At 34.8% G+C, this 14728-nt stretch overlaps 1 protein-coding gene across 5 annotated transcripts in view; it reads right to left on the minus strand.

Annotated features, from left to right (window-relative positions):
- Positions 1-14728, minus strand: part of RB1 (RB transcriptional corepressor 1) — a 155259-nt gene that overhangs the window by 80745 nt on the left and 59786 nt on the right. For all 5 annotated transcript variants that reach the window (XM_070578233.1, XM_070578232.1, XM_070578235.1 and 2 more), the window contains 5 exons: positions 8894-8971; positions 5545-5632; positions 2015-2131; positions 177-233; positions 64-95 (listed from right to left, as the gene is read on the minus strand). In XM_070578233.1, coding sequence (XP_070434334.1) covers positions 64-95; positions 177-233; positions 2015-2131; positions 5545-5632; positions 8894-8971 — 372 coding nt within the window. The remainder of the gene's footprint in view (positions 1-63; positions 96-176; positions 234-2014; positions 2132-5544; positions 5633-8893; positions 8972-14728) is intronic.

Below are 14728 nucleotides of genomic sequence, written 5' to 3' on the forward strand. Positions count from 1 at the left end.
TGATTTTGAAACATTTACTTTTATAAAAAGTAGAAATCGTTTTACTAAAACTAAAAAATTTACCTAAAATTTTGAATGGATAATCGTTCTTCTTCCTAAAACAGATTAAAAAATTATTTAATTGAAACCTTTTTTGTGTCCGCATTGAATATTCTATTATGTTCTTTTTAACTTACTGATTTAAGCATGGATTCCATCACTCGGTAATACAATCGGACTCCAAGTTTGTATCGCTATAAACAAAGAAAAGAAAATTAGATCCCACTATTTTCAAAACTCACAACAATTATTAATTTTTAAAAAGTTTTCTCTTGAAACACATTTCTGGTCCTTCTTAGGAATACAGCTACCAAGAGATGACAAAAGCTAGCCTGTCTAAAACTGAAGACTTCAGTGTAAAACGATGGTTAACATTACCAATAAATGATGAAGAGGGGAGGTCCAGTACTTGGTTTTCCTTCATTCCACCTCAGTGTATATCATTCAACAGATATTTATATACTAAGGATACATTATGTACCTGGTACTACTTTAACCATTTTACATACTAATGTAATACTTCTTGTGACCTAGGACATGTATAGTCAACGTAGCTGTCCAGGATTAAGAGAATAGTCTCTGTCCATAAAACTACCAAAGGCAAAAATCAGACTTAACTGGTCTTACCAGCAAAAAGTTTTAACCAAATAACTAGTTCCCATTAGTTCAGAGAATAACGAAACTTTAGAGATACACATACACACACACACACACACACACAAGCCATATTCCTTTGTTCCAAATCATGTGCACAATTTTCATATACAACCAAAAAGAATTTTTTTTTTTTTTTTTTTTTTTGAGGAAGATTAGCCCTGAGCTAACTACCGCCAATCCTCCTCTTTGTGCTGGGGAGACTGGCCCTGAGCCAACATTCGTGCCCATCTTCCTCTACTTTATATATGGGACGCCTACCACAGCATGGCATGCCAAGCAGTGCCATGCCCGTACCCAGGATCTGAACCAGCGAACCCCGGGCTGCTGAAGCAGAACGTGTGCACTTAACTGCTGCACCATCGGGCCGGTCCAGAACTTTTTTTTTTTTGTTAAAGATTTTATTTTTCCCTTTTTCTCCCCAAAGCCCCCCAGTACATAGTTGTATATTCTTCGTTGTGGGTCCTTCTAGTTGTGGCATGTGGGACGCTGCCTCAGCGTGGTTTGATGAGCAGTGCCATGTCCGCGCCCAGGATTCGAACCAATGAAACACTGGGCCGCCTGCAGCGGAGCGAGCGAACTTAACCACTCAGCCACGGGGCCAGCCCCCGGCCCAGAACTTTTAAATATAATTGTTTAAAACACTAATGGCATCAAAATATAACCTCACTATACTGAAATAAACGTGATTACAGTTGATTACAGTTTTCAAACATATTTTTATGTACTACCTCATTATTGCCACACAACAAAGCAGAGCAAATATGGAAACCTGAATCTCAAGAGAAGTTCAATGACAGCTCATAAATGGTAGAACCAGATATAAACCCAGGGCTTTGATCCAGAGCCCATGCTCTTACCTAATATATTGATTTGAGATTTTCCGAAATAATAATAGCAAAAGTAAAAATAATATCACTGAAAATGGTATGTATGATATCTCATTTATACAAGTATATATGAACATGAACATTCATATGTGTAGAAATCAAAGTATACACACCAAAAATTTAATAGTATTGAAGATTTACATTTTATTACTTTTTTTTTCTAAAATTTCTACAATTTGCAAAATTTTCTAATGTTTACTTTTGGTTTTTAATAATGGGTGAGGGAGATTTTCCCATAAAATTTTCCATAAGTAGCAGCATACATAGTCAACCAGGTATAGATAGAAAGTCGGACATACATAGTATAATATGTCTGCTAGTATTTTATACTATTAGACAAATACTGTAACAGTATTTATATAATTTGGACAGAGTTTGCATTTGAAATTATTTACCATATAGTGGCACTAATCAAAATGAACTCAAGTTACCTGTGATCCAATTTCCATACATCCCTGTCCAACGGCTTTAGCAAATTTTTCTTTAAAGATATATCCAATATCAGTCACTCTTTTCAGGATGCTTTCCTTTGGATTCACTGTGCAGTACTTTAAGAAATAAAAACAGAAATCAATGTTGAGGATACTGTTCAGTCAAAATTAACATTTTCTGTTCTATAATATGTGACTTTTCACTTTCAACTGTTTATACTGTGGAAACACTTCCACACTAACAAGGTAAATACAACTACTGAAAATAAGAAGAACATAAAGAATTCCACTTGGGGATGTTAATAACAAAAAATACTAGAGCAGAACTAAAAAACCCTATTATCTAAATTTTCTGCTGCTAGTTAGAGAAAAACAGATTAGTTAGGCCTTCCATCCATCAAAAAGAGCCTCACAGATGTTGCAGTTGATACTGCAGAGAGACAAAGGACCATAAAAGACAACTATGAACAATTATATGACAAAAAATTGGAAAACCTAAAAGAAATGGATGAACTCTTAGAAACATATAACCTTCAGAGACAGAATCATGAAGAAACAGAAAATCTGAATAGACAGATTAGTAGTAAGGAGATTGAATCAGTAATCAAAAACCTCCCAACAAACAAAATTTCAGGACCAGACAGCTTTGCAGGTGAATTATGCCAAACATTCAAACAAAAATTAATACCAATCCTTCTCAAACTCTTCCAAAAAACAGAAGAGGAGGGAGCACTTTCAAATTCATTTTACAAGGCCAGCACTACTGTTGTACCAAAACAAGACAAGGGCACCACTAGAAAAGAAAATTACAGGCCAATATCCCTGATGGACAGGGATGAAAAAATCCTCAACAAAATATCAGCAAACCAATTGAACAATACATTAAAAGGATCATATACCATGATCAAGTGGGACTTTTTCCAAGGATGCAAGGACGGTAAAATATCCCCACATCAATCAATGTGATAATACCACATTAAAAAAGTGAAAGAAAAATCACATGATCATCTCAAAAAGCATCTGACAAAACTCAACATCCATTTATGAGAAAAACTCTCAACACAGCAGGTATAGAGGGAACATACCTCAACATAATAAAGGCCATATATGACAAGCCCACAGCGTAACATCATACTCGACAGTAAAAAGCTGAAAGGTTTTCCTCTAAGCTCAGGAATAAGACAAGGACGCCCACTCCAGCTACTTTTCGTCAATACAGTATTAGAAGTTCTAGCCAGAACAATTAGGCCAAAAAATAAATAAAAGACATCCAAACTGGGAAGGAAGAAGTAAAACTGTCACTATTTGCAGATTACATGTTATTATATATATAGAAAACCCTAAAGACTCCATCAAAAAACCAAGAGGACTAATAAACAAATTTAGTAAAGTTTCAGGATACAAAATCAAGACACGAAAATCAGTTACATTTCTATAAATCAGAAAGAGAGATTAAGAAAACAATCCCATTTACAACAGCACCAAAAAAAATAAAATACCTAGGAAAAATCTAACCAAGGAAGTGAAAGACCTATATTTAGAAAACTATAAGACATTGATGAAAGAAATTCATCACACACATCAAACACACAAATAAATGGAAAGATACTGCTTGCTCATAGATTGGAATAATACTGTTAAAATGTCCATTCTACCCAAAGCAATCTATGGATTCAATGCAATCTCTAGCAAAACTCCAATGGTGAGGGCCGGCCCATTGGCATAGCAGTTAAGTTTGCACTCTCTGCTTTGGTGGCCTGAAGGTTTGGATCCCAGGCGCAGACCTACATACAACTCATCAAGCCATACTGTGGGGGCATCCCACAACAAAATAGAGGAAGATTTCCTTGAAATGTGAACTATCATTCAAAAACTTCATATTCTATAAAATCAGTAATTTTATCTTCCTGAAAGAAAACAGCACATAAGTGTTAGAAACACAGTTAACAAAGATGCATTTTCTGTCATAAAATCATTGTTGCCCAAAACATCCATTCAAATATCTATAGCTTCCAAGACTTTATTTATATACAGAAGGAAAGATGAGACTGATTTTAAAAATGAAGAAATCTGAACTAATGAAGAAGAAAAATGAAAGAAAAATTTAATAATCTTCAAGATACACCCACTGTGAGATAGGCAATTTGTAGTCTACATAAAACTCTGAAGTTAAGCTATTAAGCTTCATTTAACGTTAAACTTTCACCTGAGCTCCAGAGAATGTGAGGCAGAATTTTCTGCCCAACTACAGTAGTTCAAAATAAAAAAGAGCTCCTACATACTCCAAATGTTGGAGGAAATATTCGAAACTATATTTAAGAGAGAAATTATCGTTCTTTTAACTTCTATCATTATCCTTTCTAAAAGTTCTAAGTAACTGGGTAGCTATGCTTCAGAAATATTCTTGTGCTGCAGATAGCCCTTAAAGAAAAGCAACTTTATGCAAGTTGAATCAACAGAATCAGTTCTGAGTCAACACAAGTATGAATATGATGATAGAAATTACTTCACAAACTCCTGACGAGAATATAATCAAGATGATGATGATACAATATGACAAAACTACAAGCAGGCTATGATATTATACAAAATGTTAACTACACAAAGCACATAATTACTGCAATAAGGCAAATTTTAGTGTCTCCTGGCCTTATCCAATTTCCATGGATGACCATTTCAGTGAGTCCTAACCCTCATTTGAATTTAAATAAGGAGTGAAGAAGCAAGTAAGCAATATAGATGTTAGTTTTCATTCTTTCTTCCTCTCTCCTTTTTTTGAGAGGAGGGAGTATAGCAGGGGCCCTACAGATATCAAATCAAAGTTTATCAGGAGTTGCAAGCTGCAGTGTGCACAGGACCAAGCAAGAAATGTAAATGAAAATGGGCTGAACATAGGCTAAAAAAGACAGAACAAACACGGCAAATGTTAAATCCTGTCGAATATAATATTCAAAGAAAAGATCTTAAAAGCAGCCAGAGAGAAAAGATAGGTTAACTATAAAGGAACAACAGTTAGATTGACAGAAGACTTCTTAACAGCAATAATGGGAGCTGGCAAATAGTAAAGTAATATCTTCAAACTTCTAAGAGAAAATAAACATCAACCTAGAATTGAAGATCCAGCTAAAGTATCTTACAAAAAATAAGAGTAAAGATAGTTTAAGACAAAAAAACTAAACAAAACAAAAATCTTGTAAGTTCATCCCAAACTAACCCTCACTAAACGAATTATTAAAAGATGTATCTTAAGAAGAAAAAAATGACCTCAGAAGTGAGGTCTGAGTTGCAAGAAAGAATGGTGAACAAGGCAAATAGTAAACATGAGAAAATCTAAAATTAACAGTGTCTAAATAAAAACAATACTACTAATAATATCTAATTTGGAGGGTTTAAAAAAGCAAGAAATAAGATAACAGACAACTACATGTTGGTTGGGAGATGGGTGTTAAAAAAATACTTAGTATTTGACTCCTAATTTCAAATTTCCTCACCAAGATATCATATTAAATAACATTTCATATATGGCTTACATTAAAATAGGAAATCAGATTTTCTGATGGTTGATCACTTGCTGAATTTAAGATCATCATTAATTGTTGGATAGTATTCATAACAGTCCTAGAGAAAAAAAATAGAAAGAAGCGTTAAGCAACAAAGGAAAAAAAGAAAAAATGAAATGTATGTATCTCACAAGTTAAACATATCCTCAAACTCACTGTCTCTCATTTATCTTTAAGAAGTTCCCTAAAATAAGATTTTACAGAACCTCTAATGTACCGTTGTTTACAAGGAATTACATTTGACTTAAACCTTTAAGAAAGGATATGCTCATAATCAGTAAGTTTATCATTAAAGAACTGATATGCTTATTTACTAACAAAACTTTATATCAATAAAACATTAATTGTTCAAACTAATGACATTATTTTAAGGAGAAAACATCTAAACTGGTATCAAAATGGTAATCTTTTAAGAAAACATTACTAAAATTAAATATTAAAAATTTTCAAACAAAGACAGTAAGCTATTAAGTAACTCAAGTAAAGAATCAAGTGACTCCTTTACAGAGATCTTTGTTAAAATATAAAATTAGGCCAATCTCTTAAGATCTCTTCAATTCTATAATTTTATATGTGTGTGCATGTGTGGTATATAGCAAATATTGATGTTCCAATTTTGGAATAGTAGTACATTGCTACTGTAGGCACTATTTAATGATGCAAAGAATTGTAGAATACTTATAGCTAAAAGGATCCTTATCCTTAAATATTATTTAGTAAAACGTATTTAGTGTTCTCAGTCAAGCCTCTCTAAACTGATATCTCCACTTCCTTACCTTCCAAAGATATTGTTTCTATGACTTGTACGTCCACTGACCTACTTAAGCCACAAGGACTAAAGCCACAAATGACCAGCTGATAAAACCAAAGATCTTTCTCATCTGTTCTTATACTTGACTACTTTGACGCATTTGACTCTCTTAAACACTGTTCTTTCCTGAAACTCCCTCCCTCCCTTGGCTTTTCTGGCTTCACTCTCTGGCCTCCCCAATCACACCTTTCATTCTCTTTAATCTAACTTCTATCTTGTCCTTAAATGATAGCATCCTTTAGTGTTCAGTCCTTAGCCATCCATTCTTGCCACTATACACCCTCCTACTGGCAAGCTCATCTATTTTTACGGTTTGAACTCTCGCTGATGATTCCCAAATCTATAATATCCTACTACTTACTACATATCTTCTTGGTATCCCATAAATGCCTCAAGAATAACACTGTAAATATGAATTCATCAAATATTTGTCAAACCTTTCTTCTTCCTTCATTCCCACTGCCTATCTCTTGGTTCAGACCTTCAGCAGCTCTTAACTGAATTACTGCAATAGAGCAGACCAGAGATTTTGACTCACTATGTCTATGGTAGTGGGGTCTAGGCGTATGTACTTTGAAAAGAATTCCTCAGGTTATTCTAATTTGCAAACTTGGTTAAGAATCATTATGACAGATTGATATATCTTTTTATTTCTTACCATGTCCTCCCCCGTCCATCCCCTCAGAAACTATTACCATGTAACCTTTCAAAAATCAAGTCTGATTTTTATCCTTATGCCTGCTTAACAGTCATTTATAGCAATAAGCTATACCATGCACAAGCTAAAGTCCAAACTTGTGATTATGGCATATAAAGCCCTTCTTGATCTAGTACCTACCCTCCTCTCTCCTGCCATTTCATTTTCCCTTTTATAGTCAATCAATACAGAGCTGCTAATCATTCCTCAGACACATCATGTTGTTTCTTACTTCCATGCCTTTGTATATGCTGTTCCTACTGCCTAAAATGCCAGTCTCCTGTGACACAAACTCTTACATATTTCAAAATTCAGTTCTAACGTCACTTTGTAAAGTCCCTTCTGTGCCATTTAACTAACTTGTCTAACTTGTCATAAGTCTATTACTATACTTATGCGAAAATGTATTTTTTAATATGTCTATATAGTCATTTGAAAAATATTACTGATTGCCTACTATGTACCAAGGATTAGGTCCTAACTTATTAAATGGTGAATGACAAAAAAGTCACGGTCCATGTGATATGGAACTTAAAGACAGTGGGTATTGGCAAAAACAAGCAAACACACAAATGAATTTATAATTACAAAAATTGGTGACTGATAATGACAAAAATTGTGATACATACTATGAAGGAATAGAATAAGATGTTATGAGAAAGGAGAATAAAAGAAAATACTTCACAGAGAAATAAATCTTTAAAAAAGTACTATTTGTGGAGCCAGCCCAGCGGCATGGTGGTTAAGTTCATGTGCTCTGCTTCAGCGGCCTGGGATCCACAGGTTCAGATCCCAGGCACAGACCTATACATTGCTCATCAAGCCATGCTGTGGTGGCATCCCACATACAAAACAGAGGAAGACTGGCACAGATGTCAGCTCAGGGACAGTCTTCCTCAAGCAAAAAGAGGAATATTGGCAACAGATGTTAGTTCAGGGCCAATCTTCTTTACCAAAAAAAAATAATATTTGTGCTGAACCTAAGGGAAGAGCAGCAGTTGGTAATTCATGGAAAGAAAAGAAGGAAGAGTTTCAAGAAGGAAAAACACGTGTGAAGGTCCTCAGCACAAAAAAAGAGCTTGGAAAACTGGCTAATACAGAATGAGCAGAAAAATAAGATGAGGTTGGAAAGGCAAGAGAAGCTAGATCATATAAGGTCTTGTAGGCACTGTTAAGGAATTTGCAATGTATTTCAATCGCAATAGGAAGCAATCAGAAGGTTTAACAGCAGGGTGAACATGATCTGATTTACATTTCTAGATTATTATTCTGGTGGTTCTCTGGAGAATAGATTTGGTGGTGGGGAGAGAGGAATAGTGATGAGAACAGAAGCAGCAAGATCAGTTAGTAGGCTATTGCAAACAATCCAAGAGAAAGAAAAAGATATCTTGGACAAGGGTGGTGAGGGTAAAAATGGAGAAGAGCAGATGGACTTCAGAAATATTTTGGAGGCAGATTCAACAAGACTTGAAAACAGATCAGATGTGGAAAGTACACGAGGAAAAGGACATAAAAAATGGTTGTAATCCTTCTAGGCTGTATGCAGAGCAGATGGTGATACCTTTATTTTTCCCTTTTTATTTACTGAGATGAAACACATTCCCATTCCAGGTTATTTTCCTTAAGGATAGACAGAACTAGGTTTAATAATCGTATCTTCATCAGTTAGCAAAACATCTAGCAGAGAGTATTCAATGTATATTTGTTGAATGTACATGCAAATATATAACGAAACAAATGAACAAACGTTAAGCACTATAACACACTGAATAAACAATTATAATGAAAATTAAAAGTAAAAAAATTCATACCTAACTGGAGTCTGTGGAAGAATCACATTCACCTCTTCGTCGGAGTTACTTTTTCGTGGTGTTCTCTGCATTTCAAAACTAAATAATGATAAGCAAAGTCATTCAGACTGCAAATTTACAATACGTGCTTTATGAATAAAAAACACACTATAATACCTTCTGTTGCCTCATAACATCATACAAAATGGTAAGTCAATATTAGAAGTAATTTAGAAGTAAAAAGTAATTCTAAAGTAATATTAGAAGTAACAGATGATCCAAAAGCTTCTTAAATAAAATTTTATTTTTGTCACCACTGTTATTAAGTCGGGTTTCTGTCCATTAGGTTTATGACAAACAGGTGCACTAGTCATTAAGAATTTTTTTGAAAGTTATATGTTTTCTCTAGAAAGTTAGACGGTAGAAGGGATTACTAACCAAATTGTTCAGCATTAAAAAATATCAAAGCTCAAGTTTTTCAATCATTATGCTTTCCAAAAACTTTACTTCAACTTAAATAAAATTAGAAATATTTCACTTGTGTTTAATTTCCAAATTATATATATATTTTCAGTTACATACTAAAAGATTTCATGCTAAAGACATAAAATTAACCATACTTATGATCATTCAAAATTTTTTCATTACTCTCAACCATTCATACTTTAGGATTCTACATGACAATTCAAAACAATATACTTTCATATTAACTTAAAAAAAATGAACTAGGCAAGTAATAGCAGGTGAAAGGGTGGAAAAAAGAGACCACTACTTGAGTAAATTAATTACTTCAACAATTTTCTTTTGGTGCATTTTAAAAATTACATTCAGCTAAATGAGGAAAAAATGGCTGCTATAGAGAACAAGTCATATTTAACCTCTATTTGAGAGACAAACAAGGATGTTATATATGATAAAGGGGTCAATCCAACAAGAAGATATAACATTTGTAAATACTTATGCAACCAACATAGGAGCACCTAAACATATAAGGCAAATATTAACAGACCTAAAGGGAGAAATTGACAGAAATACAATAATAATAGGGGACTTTAATACGGCACTTACATCAATAGATAGATATCTAGACAGAAAATCAATAAGGAAATATCAGCTTTAAATGACATGTTACACCAGATAGACTTAGATATTGACAGAACATTTCATCCAAAAGGAACAGGATACACATTCTTATCAAGTGCACATGGCATATTTTCCAAGATAGATCGTATGTTAGGCCACAAAACAAGTCTTAGTAAATTTAAGAGGACTGAAATCATACCAAGCATCTTTTCCAACCACAATGGCATAAAACTAGAAATTAATTACACAAAGAAAACTGGAAAATTCAGAAATATGTGGAAATTTAAACAACATGCTACTGAACAACCAATGGGTCAAAGAAGAAATCAAAAGAAAAATTTAAAAAACCTTGAGACAAATGAAAATGGAAATGTAACATACCAAAATTTACAGGGTGCAGCAAAAGCAGTTCTAAGACAGACATTCATACAGGTAAATGCCTACCTCAAGAAACAAGAAAAGTTTCAAATAAACAACTTAACATTACACTTCAAGGAACTGGAAAAAGAAGAATAAGGCCAAAGTTAGTAGAAAGAAGGAAATAACAAAGATTAGAGTAGAAATAAATGAAATAAAGACTGAAAAGACAATAGAAAAGATCTATGAAACTATGAGCTGGTTCTTTGAAAAATAAAACTGACACAGCTTTAGCTAGACTCACCAAGAAAAAGAGAGGACACAAATAAAATTAGAAATGAAGAAGGAGATGTTACAACTAACACCAATGAAAGACAAAGGATCATCAGAGAGTATTATGAACAAATATACACTAACAAATTGGACAAGCTATAAGAAACTGATAAATTCCTAGAAACATACAACCTACCAAGACTGAATCATGATGAAACAGAAAATCTGAACAGACCACTTACTAGTAAGGAGATTGAATCAGTAATCAAAAACATCTTGACAAACACAAGTCCAGCATCAGACAGTTTCACTGGTGAATTGCACCAAACATTCAAAGAAGAATTAATACCAATCCTTCTCAAAAACTTTGAAAAAATAGAAGAGGAGAGAACTTGTCCAAATTTATTTTATGAGGCCAGCATTATCCTGATACCAAAATGAGAAAAGACTACTACAAGAAAAAAAAATTTAATGTCAACATGCCTTATGAACATACATGCAAAAGCACTCAACAAAATATCAGCAAACTGAATTCAACAATACATTAAAAGGATCATATACCATGATCAAGTGGGACTTTTTCCAGGGATGCAAGGATGGTCCAACATCCACATATCAATCAATGTGATACACCACATTAACAAAATGAAGAATAAAAATCACATGATCATCTCAACAGATGCAAACAAAGCATCTGACAACTCAAAAACTCTCAACAAAGAAGGTATAGAGGGAACATACCTCAACATAACAAAGGCCATATGTGACAAGCCCACAGCTAACATCATACTTAGTAAAAAGCTGAAAGATTTTCCTCTAAGATCAGGAACAAGACAAGTATGCCCACTTAGCTACTTTTAGTCAACATAGTACTGGAGGCCCCAGCCAGAACAATTAGGCAAGAAAAAGAAATAGAAGGCATCCAAATTGGAAAGAGGTAAACTTATCACTATTTGCAGATGACATGTTATTATATAAAGAGAAAACCCTAAAGACTTCATCAAAAAACTGTTAGAACTAACAAACAAATCCAGTAAAGTTGCAGGATACAAAGTCAATACACAAAAACCACTTGTATTTCTACATACTAATAATGAACTGTCAGAAAGTGAAATTAAGAAAATAATCACATTTACAACTGCATCAAAAAAAAAAAATACCTAGGAATAAATCTAACCAAGGAGGTCAAAGACCTGTTTATTGAAAACTATAAGGCATTGATGAAAGAAACTGAAGAAAACACAAATAAATGGAAAGATACCGCATGCTCATAGATTGGAAAAATTAATAGTGTTAAAATGTCCAACTACCCAAAGCAATCTACAGATTCAATGCAATCTTTATCAAAATTCCAATGGCATTTTCCACAGAAACAGGACAAACAATCCTAAAATTTATATGGAATCACAAAAGACCCTGAATAGCCAAAGCAAACTTGACAAAGAACAACGAAGCTGGAGACATCATGCTCCCTGATTTCAAACTATTACAAAGGTACAGTAATCAAAACAGTATGGTACTGGTATAAAAACAGGCACACAGCTCAGTGGAACAGAATAGAGGACCCCAGAAATAAATCCACAAGTATGGCCAATTAATTTACGACAAAGGAGCCAAGAACATACAACATGGAAAGACAGTCTCTTCAATAAACGGTGGTGGGAAAACTGGACAATCACATGTAAAAGAATGAAACTAGGGCCAGGCCGGGCTGGTATGGCAGCGGTTAAGTGCGCACATTCCACTTTGGCCGCCAGTTCGGATCCCGGGTACAGACATGGGATCACTTGGCAAGCCATGCTGTGGTGTGGTAGGCGTTCCACATATAAAGTAGAGGAAGACGGGCACGGATATTAGCTCAGGGCCAGTCTTCCTCGGAAAAAAGAGGATTGGCAGCAGTTAGCTCAGAGCTAATCTTCCTCAAAAAAAAAGAATGAAACTGGACCACTATCTTACACCATACAGGGAAATCAACTCAAAGCAGACTAAAGACTTGAATCTAAGAACTGAAACCATAAAACTCCTGGAAGAAAACATAGGTGGTAAGCTCCTTGACATTGGTCTCGGAGATGACTTTTTTACATTTGATTCCAAAAGCAAAGGCAACAAAAGCAAAAATAAACAAGTGAGACCACATGAAACTAAAAAGTTTCCGAGGCCAGCCCCATGGCCAAGTGGTTAAGTTCACATGCTCCACTTCGGCAGCCCAGGGTTTCACTGGTTCAGATCCTGGGCACGGACATGGCACCACTTGTCAGGCCATGCTAAGGCAGCATCCCACATGCCACAACTACAATATACAACTATGTACTGGGGGGATTTGGGGAGAAAAAGTAAGGAGAAAAAACCCCAGAAGATTGGCAACAGCTGTTAGCTCAGGTGCCAATCTCTAAAGAAAATAAATAAGTAAAAATAAAAAGCTTCTACACAGCAAGGGAAATCATCAAAAAAACAATAAGGCAACCTACTGAATGGGAGAAAATATCTGCAAATCTTATATCTGATAAGGGGCTAATATCCAAAATATATAAAGAATTCATACAACTCAACAGCGAAAAAACAAAAATTCTGATTAAAAATGGACCAAGGAACTAACTAGACATTTTCCCAAAGAAGATATACAGATGGCCAACAGGTACATGAAAAGATGCTCAACATCACTAATCATCAGGGAAATGAAAATCAAAACCACAATGAGACATGACCTCACAACTGTTAGGATGGCTATTATCAAAAAGACAAGAAATAAGTATTGGTGAGGATGTGGACAACAGGGAACCCTTGTGCACTGTTGGTGGGAATGTAAACGGTACAGCCACTATGGAAAACAGTATGGAGGTTCTTCAAAAAATTAAAAATGGAGCCACCCTCCAGGATGCTCACAGGTATGCAGGATGCTCACAGATATGCAGAGAAGAATGGATGAACACAGTGAGCACATCAGCAAAGAACTGGAAGATATAAAAAAGAACCAATCAGAAATGAAGAATACAATACTCAAAATGAGAAATTCACTAGAGGGACTCAGTAGCAGAGTAGAGGAAGCAGAAGAACGGATCAGCGAGCTAGACGAAAGATTAGAGGAAATTACCCAAGTAGAACAGAAAAGAGAAAAAAGAATTAGACAGAATGAGAACAGTGTAAGGGAACTCTGGGACAATATCAAGCATGCTAACATTCGGATTATAGGGGTCCCAGAAGGAGAAGAGAGAGACAAAGGGGCAGAAAATTTATTTGTCGAAATAATAGAGGAAAATTTTCCTCACCTGAGGAAGGAAACAGACATCCAAGTTCAGGAAGCACAGAGAGCTCCAAACAAGAGAAGCCCAAAGAGGCCCACACCAAGACATATTATAATCCAAATGTCTAAAATTAAAGACAAAGAGAGAATCCTAAAAGCAGCAAGAGAAAGGCCACAAGTGACATACAAAGGGAAGCCATCAGGTTGTCAGTGGACTTCTCAGTCGAGACCCTACAGGCGAGAAGAGAATGGCACGAAATATTTGAAGTGCTAAAAGGAAAAAACCTACAACCAAGAATACTCTATCCATCAAGGCTGTCATTCAGAATGGAAGGAGAGATAAAGAGCTTCCCAGACAAGCAAAAATTAAAGGAGTTTATCACCAAGAAACCAGTTCTACAAGAAATGCTGAAGGGACTTATTTAAATGGGAAAGCAATGACCACAAATAGAGATAAAAGAAAAAAATTACCAAAAAACCCCAAAACAACAACAAGAAAAAACAGGCAATAAAATCACTTGTAAGGTAAAAGTATAGTAAAGGCAGCAGATCAACTACCTGTGAAGGTAATATGAAGGTTAAAAGACAAATGTACTAAAATTACCTATTTCAATAAGAGGGTAATGGATATACACACACTAAACAAAAGACTATATATGATGTGAAAAACATAATGTGGGAGGAGGGGAGTGAAAAAGTAGAGCTTTTAGAAAGAGGTCAATAGACTGTTATATGCATAGTATATTAAATAGGATCATCATGGTAACCACAAACCAGAAACCTATAACAAGCAGGAAAAAAAAGTAAGACAAAAGAAATCAAACATATTACTAAAGATAGCCATCAAACCACAAGGGAAGAGAGCAAGAGAAAAAGAAAGGAACTGAGAAGAACTACTAAAA

Source organism: Equus przewalskii, chromosome 16 (genome assembly GCF_037783145.1).
Source record: "Equus przewalskii isolate Varuska chromosome 16, EquPr2, whole genome shotgun sequence".
Taxonomy (NCBI): domain Eukaryota; kingdom Metazoa; phylum Chordata; class Mammalia; order Perissodactyla; family Equidae; genus Equus; species Equus przewalskii.